We start from the raw sequence: 8,066 nt of genomic DNA, 5'->3' as shown, positions 1-8,066 counted from the left end.
GAATCGGATTGTGGATAAACACTATGTGTCCGATTCGAGCGGATGTGATCCATAGTTGTAACACTTTGCAATTGCCTCAACTCACTAATTTACATTTCTTTTATATAGTTTTGTCCGTGAGTTAGCAAGAAGACTAAAATAAAACATTTTTCGATCGCTGTAGAATCTTACACAAGGACGCCATATGCAAAAATTATTTTCGAAACAGTCACTCTGATTTTTTTTTTATATATATATTTTGAAGTGATTAATGTATTTGAAAATAACTTTCGAAATATCCAATATCCAGAATGTATTAAAAATAAGGAGAGGTGGGAATTTTTATTATAATTTTAATAAGGGGTGCAGGAAGAAAAGGCCACCTGTTATCTTCACTTGGCCCAGTTCTCAAAGTGAGAAGAAAATGTCTATTTCATCTGATTTCAGTTGTCATTGCCAAGCTCTCCTTCATCTCCTGGGTTTGTTCTTCCCCTGTTCTTCATCAATGAGTAAGTTTCATTGTATTTTTCTGGCTTGACTTTGTTCCTCTGTTTCGTCTCATTTCATTTTTCACCTCTGTGCCCTGTTCTTACATTTATTTTATGGTGCACCTTTTGATTTTAGTCATCTGTGTTCTGCCTCTGTTAATTATGTTGTTCTTCTAGCACTTGTATCATTTTTAGTTCTACCGAAATTCAGATATTTGTATTATTCTATTATGTTTTTCTAATTTTAATACGTAATAGAATTTTTAAACAAGAAGGGTGTTCCTCTTTCCGGTTTTGTGAGATATAATGGAATTTGAAATTAAATGTTAGAAGATGACGGAAAGAAGTTTAGTGGAGGTGTGTGGGTATGGGTTTGAATGGGCAGGAAGAGGATAGTTGGTGGAGATAATGAGTTAGGGAGAAAAGACGAAGAGGTAGGGTTTAGGGGGAAGAGGTTGCAGATTTTCATGTTCTGCAGAAAGGGGAAACTGAGTTGTTTTTGTGAACTTTGTTATTTGCACCCTTATGGTACTGTTTACACCCTGTGTCATATGCTACTAATCCCCTTGCAGTATTATCTACGACTCTCACGTCTTATTGCATAAGATTTGGGAGAAAATAAAATTTGAACTAATCAAGTATTGTAGGGTTAGATTGGTTCAGACTAAAAAAGATAATTCAAAATTCAAACCAAGCTAACCTAGTCAGGAAAAGATTGGTTCGGTTAGGATCAAGTGCATCTAATCACAAAAGTATACGAAACTTTGTTTTAAGAAAAAGAAAAATACATGATATTTTCAAGAGATTCACGCAATTCTTTATTGGAGGAGATAAAAAACAATTTATATGAGCATGAGTGCAGAACTAAGGGAATCTGGTAGCAGATGAAACAAGGTTCAAACACCTTAATAGGACAGGATCTAATTGATTTTGATATCAATTTAAAAAAATAAATTTTAAATTCAACTCAATTTTACAAAATTGACTTGTAGAAGAAGGTCACTCTGTTTATGTACTATAATTCTAATTTTATATTATTTTTGCATTAGAATTATATGTTGTGGTATTATATTTCTTTTGACGAATGTTTTTGCTATGATCCGGTATGGTTTCCGTTATAACTTTATAAAGGATTTTTGGATCCATGATATTTTTCAATATTCGATAGAGCTGAGATTTTCACAAGTTTAACCTACTTACTAAGATGTTGTCAAACTTCTTGAGAGCTTATCCTAGCAAGGTGTTGGTCATGTGTAAGTAGAACGACAATTTAGGAAAAAAGATCAAACAAATGAAAGGTTTGGGAAAGAAAGAAGGGAGGTTAAAGTAGTTTAGGAAATAAACGAAAAAAAATGCTGAAAGAATAGGGTAGAAGATAGGACTGTACTCTACATAAACAGCGTTGGTTATTTACATTGTTTTAGTTAATGCTTTCATAAAGCCTTTTATTTTTGTTTTCTTTTGAAATTCGAATAATCTACACGAAAACTCAAAAGCAATGAACGGAAGTATTTCCTCCCTAAAACATATTAATAAACTTTAAAATGATTTATTATGAAATTCTTTTATAAATTAAGGACAACATATTTTATTTCAATAGTCTTTAGAATTAGAAAATCACAACAAAGTTCTTGTTGAAGACAATGTGAGAGTTTTTTTTGTTAAGTATAGGATTATGTGGAAGTCTCGTCAAAGTTTGAATCAGTTTTATCTAGAGCTATAACCTCCTCTAAAGTATGATGCATTGATAAACAAATATTTCTTAGGCTGCTTATTTCTGCCGTAAAATTAAAAAATTGAAGGAAACCCATACACTTGAATTGCTTGCATGCTAAGCCATAATTTATACTAGGGAACAAGTACAAAGTCCTTAGATTATTGTATTTTGGTTATTCCTCAAAATTGTTCATGTATCTCAAATCAATTAGGTTGTAAGCATGTATCAATGCTGTGAACGGCACGAATGAAGTTGTTTACAAAAGTTTCTTCGAGTTAAATGTTATTTAACAAAACTTATTATTAGTGAAGTACATGACATGAAATTGCTTATGCAAAATTTGCTGCTTATATAAATTATTGTTGTTTAACATTTTTTGTACTAAAAATTAAGTATTTTTAGTATTAATAATTTTTTTATTAATGAAAAAGTATTAAAAGGCAAGGGTATTAAAAAATATATTAAAATACAAACAACGATGATAAAAGAAAGCTAAATATATAAGCTAATGTTAAAAATTGGAAATTCTAAAATAGTAACCAGTTATTTTATCTTAGCAAAGGTGCAGCTTTAGTTTTCAAAGTTATTTCAAAAAACTGAAATTTAGAGTTCTAACGAGGTATTTGAATATTTAAAATAAATTTAGAATTCTAACAAGGTATTTAGAATTCTAACAAGGTATTTAGAATTCTAACAAGGTATTTGAATTAACTGAAATTACATAATTCCAATATGTCCTTCATTCATTTGCGCGCTCTCTCACGGTCCGGACCCGGTTTCTCTCTCTGACTCATCTACGTTCATTTATTTTCTAATCAGATTTAGGATTTGTTGCTTCAATTTATCTTCCTATTCTGATGAGATTTCAACTTCATTGATTTGTATTTGAATTTTGATTTTGCTGATGGAACCCTTTGACTATTTATTTCTCTACCCGAGAGTGTAGAATCATATGCGAAAGCACAGGATCGTAAAACGGCTTGAGAAACGCAACATCAACAGCCAAAGAGGAAGTAACTTGCAAGAGAGAACCAGTTAAAGGGGGAATTGTTACCCAGGTGCGTTCTATATGAATCGTGACCTAAAAACCAACAAATCCAGTGTCATTTTTTGCTTTTTGTTTTTTCTTTTCTGTTTTCCAACCTATCTCGCTGAAACGAATCTAAACTCGCGATTTTACACAAGATTGAGCGAGTTTGCTCCACTTCACGTGATCTTACTCAAAACCGATTCTGTGTGCTTTCGATCTTTATAATATTGGTCCGGATAAACTTACCGAAAGTATAGCGAATTTGAATTTGATTGAATGCTAAATAAATTTATTGAAGGAAAATGAGTGAGCTCTTAACAACCTTGTCGAAGAAGATAGAGGTGGATACCATCATCAGAGACACCTTTGATAAGGTTGTGGTCCTCCGTTTTGGTCGTGCCTCTGACCTTACCTGTCTCCAGCAAGATCACATTGTATGTTTATCTTCCTGTATCTTTTCAGTAGATTTTAATTTTGTTGTGTCTTTTTCAAAATCTTTTTTTTTTTTTAAATTTCACTCTTTTCCAAATCGTAGTTTCTCGTTGATACAGCTTTCTAAGGCCGCTAGGGACGTGTCTAAGTTTGCAACTGTGGCGTTGGTTGATGTTGACTCGGAGGACATTCAGGTCTATGTCAAGTATTTTGACATCACTTTGATACCATCTACAGTGTTCTTTTTCAATGCCCATCACATGAAAATGGATTATGGGTATGGTCCCGGCTGTTTTTATTTTTAGCTTCAATGCTCACACCCCGTTTCAGTTTTATCGATGGTTGGTTCATTTAATTAGTGATAAATGATTTACTTATGAATAACATTCCCATTGAAAAATATTTCTTGAAACAGAAAAAATTTTCAATTTCAAAAAGTGACGGGATTTTCATTTTATTATTAGTGTTGTTTTGAAAGTTCTTGGTATTGAATCTGAAGGTGGATAGTGAAGTTTTGGAAGAAACGGGTTAGTTGGTGTAAATATACTGCTTTTTTATTTTGAAACTTTTCTCTGTAAAGGTTGGAACTTGGAAAAGTGTTATAGTGGTAAAGTATCGTGCTCTTGTAAATTCATTTTTACAAAAAGGAGATTCAGCCATTCTTCATAATTGGGTAGTTTTATCTTGTATGATGACTTGTATCAGTTAATTTTGACCAAGTCTTTTGACACATTTGTTACTACATGTAGGACTGCTGATCATACTAAATGGATTGGTGCTTTTCTCTCAAAACAAGACTTCATTGATGTTGTGGAGGTTTATACTCTTATTTATTGGCTTAACATCATTTATTCACGTTGATCTCTGATACGTATGCACAATTATATTTTTAACTAACCAAGATTATGAATTAGAAGTATGCTTTTAGTAACAAATATTTTTAAATTTCAAATTTTTTCGTACTTTGATTTGTAACATCTGCTTCATATTTTGTAATTTGAAAATATCATCAAGAATCCATTTGAACTTTTTAATGAGAAAAATTATAAATGATAGCTAGTCTTAAGTTGTTAAAAGGACGTTTAGATAGAAGACCCTTTTGGATGGAGGGCAAACTCCCGAATGCTTAAAATTGACTTACTGGATTGTATGAGCACTGTTATTTGTCAGGTTGTTTTCCCCTTCTGTTAACTGTATTTTTTAATGTTTAATCAATTGTAAATAGTTTTCAATTTTCAAGTATTTGACATTTTTCTTTTTCTTCCCTTGTCCTTTCTCCCTTGTCTTAATAGTTGGATAGGAGACTGATAAATGTATATCTTAAGCTCATTTTTGGTGTTAGGTTAGCTTCTAGATTAATTTACCCTCTTTTTTTGTGTTTGTACTGGTAGTTTGGAGAACCTCAGGAGGATAGTTTTATTGCAGATCACTTTTCGGTTCTTTTCTTTATCAACCCTTCAATATTTCTGTTTTTTTCTTTATGAATCCTTCAATATATAGAGGAGTTCTTGCCTTACCAGAGACGGGACTAGAGCCATCCTTGTGCTTGATTCTAATGGAAATGAATAAAAAGCTGATAAAGAAAAAAAACAGTAAAGGTTTAATAAACGAAATAAACCCACTAGACTATTATTAATAGTCTATTACGGCGAGGAAAAGTGGTTCTCTCAACAGATAGAAAATGAGAGTTTTGTTTTGTCATGTTAGTTAAATATTTAAAGTTTTGTTTTTTCCCAGCTGTTAGCTCCTGGAGCTGTCCATGATAACTTGACTACATCTTTCTTTGGCTAGCAATTAGGCCTTGTTTGTTTATTGTTTTCAAAAACACTTTCTGTTCTCTAAAATTTGTCTCTAAGCACATTTGAAAGTGATCAACCCAAGTACATTCTCGTTTTGTTGGAAGTGATCTTTAACCCAGCCTAATTGTGGCTTCTTTAGGCGGCCTTCTTTGTAGCCTCTGGTACCATTATACTTGATGTGCTGGGGTGTTTCTTTCCCAGAGATAACTTGTGTAAGTGTTTGTTGACTTACAAGTTAATTTTGTGAACCGAGTTAGCATTTAAACACAAATTTTAAGATGTTTTAGGACCTGTCTAGATGAGCTTCTTTTATAAGAACTTTTGAGAAAAAGAATAGGAAGAAAAAATGAAATTGACTTTTCATAAGTTAAAATTAGTTTATACATATGATAGTCTGTAGAAACTACTATCTTATATAGTTTCTTCAAGTTTTTATTTTTAATTTGTACATAAGCTAATTTTAATTTATAGAGAATTCGGTTTTTTTTCCTTAAAAATCCTTATGGAGAAACTCATCTGAACGTACTTTGCAGAAACTTGTCTCATAAGCGCTTGAAGCAGACAAAAAAAGAGGATGAGAAATCATCTCCCTGCGATTTTGTTTTTGAAGCACTTTTGAAAACTAGGATAGATTTTGAATGGGAAATCGGTTCCTCGCCTCGGTAGTATGAGATCGTTTCGGAAAACAATTTTTGAACCAAACGGGCCCTTGAATTTCAGTATTCTAAAGGAGTTTTTTTTTTCTTCCTTTTTCAATTGTATCATATGTAAAATTCTCAAAACAATTTACTAATTAGCAGACCATGCTGGAAGTCTGGGTGTCTTTGCTTTTCAGGTATTGATGATCATATTATTCACGAAAGTGTTTTTATATTCCTTCAGGCAATATTCAGAGGAGCAATGAAGGGAAAGCTAATTGTTAATTCTCCTCTCCCGCCTGAGCGTATACCAAAATTTCAGATACTATACAAGGATGTCTGAACATTGAAATCAATCCTTCAATCTTTTCTTTCCGTAGAGGTATTTGGAAACTTCAGATACTTGTATTATTGCTTTTTACTGTCTTTTCCTTTTCACGTGTTGACTTGTAAAATTGATCTTTGGCGTAGAATGTGCTGATTTGTATAGAAGAGCTTTTGCGTGTTGAAATTCCACTCTTTGGTTCATAAATGGAAGTAAGATCATCTTATGTTTACTCACGTTGTATAAGATTATACCATAGTCAACTATGCATTATATATTATCAGGTGGTGAATCTTGATCAGTAATTTTAAGAGTCAAAGTAATACACTTAAATTTATATTTAGTTATTGTCACGTAAATTATCAGGATCATATTTTAGAATAGGTGAAAAAGTTGAATGTATTAACATTAAATGGCATGTTTTGTAAAAGCATTAAATATACTTAATTTAATTCTCATTACAGGTTCACAATTTTAAAATTTTAAAAGTTTGGAGGCTCACACCACCTCTATGTACCAATCTAGGAATGATGAAAGTTACTAATGGATTATTTATTGAAGCATCAAATTGGATCAATTTTATAAAATTAATTGAGTAATGAATTTTTGACATACCTAAATATTTAATTTTATTTGATACTATTTTTATTTACTTTTTATTCTTTTCTTTCTTGAGAGAATATAAAAGTTTACACTTTTTTTTGACCATTTTACCTTTATAGCTTGTGTCAAAAATGTAAAAATGTGTTATGTATCATTACTTATTAATTTTAATAGAATTTCAAAAATTAAGTTGACCCCAATTAAACATTGTAATATAGTTTTCTCATAAAAAAAATAGTTAGTCTTACCTATAAACAAAAATTTATCTTTGAAACTTCATTTCATTTAGGTTTTAAGACAAGTGTACTATAAAAACTAAATTAATCTAAATTGCGTTTTATTGATGAAAATGTATTATTATCTTTTTCAAATTAAGTGTTCAAATTAAGTCATTTTTTTAAAGTAATTTTATTAGAATTAAGAGAATTGAAATTAAACTAATTTAATATACTTTTAAAATGTGAAGTTTTTTTTATAATTTATTAATCTTTATTGTTTTAATACGTTTTTTGTTTATTAATTTTTTTTATTTAATTTAATTGATGCTTACAAAATAACTTGAGAGAAAAAGTGTTTACCCAGACATCTCATTTTATAATATGTTAAACCATTGTTAGATTCTCAAAAATAAACTTATAATCCACGAAACAAATAGAGTCTAAAATTATTCACGTTTTATGTATTAATGTATAAGTATATAGAAAAGTCTTTTACTAACAATTCAAATATGACACATTTTGCATCGTGTAAAGTAAATATTTCTTAACTAAAAACGTGAAAAACTAATTGTTTTTAGATATTATAAATTGTAATTGACCTAAAAGCATTTGGAGTCTATGCCTGTTCACCATATTTCATATAATAAATGTGTAAATTGTGAGTTTTCACCGGATTTATAATCAATATGTGAGAATGTGTATAGAATTTTAAAATTCGGTTATATTTGTGTTTATCAAATTTTAAAATTCGATGACATGAATATGTTATTTTAAAATTTAATTTTGTTTATGTATTTATCGAATTTTGAAATTCAATTTCATGGATAGCTTATGAAT

General features: G+C 30.4%; 1 protein-coding gene across 5 annotated transcripts; it reads left to right on the top strand.

Moving 5' to 3' along the window:
• Window positions 1-369: 369 nt before the first annotated feature.
• LOC148194640 (mRNA splicing factor, thioredoxin-like U5 snRNP) lies at window positions 370-6,688 on the top strand. 5 transcript variants are annotated; one of them, XR_015781719.1, is made up of 8 exons: window positions 370-488; window positions 3,131-3,242; window positions 3,513-3,648; window positions 3,766-3,923; window positions 4,396-4,462; window positions 5,585-5,657; window positions 6,328-6,465; window positions 6,555-6,688. XR_015781719.1 is itself a non-coding variant. In XM_088097399.1 (7 exons), exons 3-6 carry the CDS (start codon window positions 3,517-3,519, stop codon window positions 6,424-6,426), a joined length of 456 nt encoding a protein of 151 aa, XP_087953525.1. In that variant the 5' UTR covers window positions 370-488; window positions 3,131-3,242; window positions 3,513-3,516; the 3' UTR covers window positions 6,427-6,465; window positions 6,555-6,688. The 5 variants fall into 5 exon arrangements, 4 of the variants coding, with proteins under 4 accessions (XP_087953525.1, XP_087953522.1, XP_087953524.1 ...); XM_088097399.1 differs by lacking the exon at window positions 5,585-5,657; XM_088097396.1 differs by having other exon boundaries at window positions 6,328-6,688.
• Window positions 6,689-8,066: the final 1,378 nt, after the last annotated feature.

Source organism: Vigna umbellata, chromosome 8 (assembly GCF_029865625.1).
Source record: "Vigna umbellata cultivar VRB3 chromosome 8, Vumbellata_1.0, whole genome shotgun sequence".
NCBI lineage: Eukaryota > Viridiplantae > Streptophyta > Magnoliopsida > Fabales > Fabaceae > Vigna > Vigna umbellata.
The sequence above is the reverse complement of the archived record's forward strand: the minus strand, read 5'-3'. Positions and strand labels throughout refer to the sequence as shown.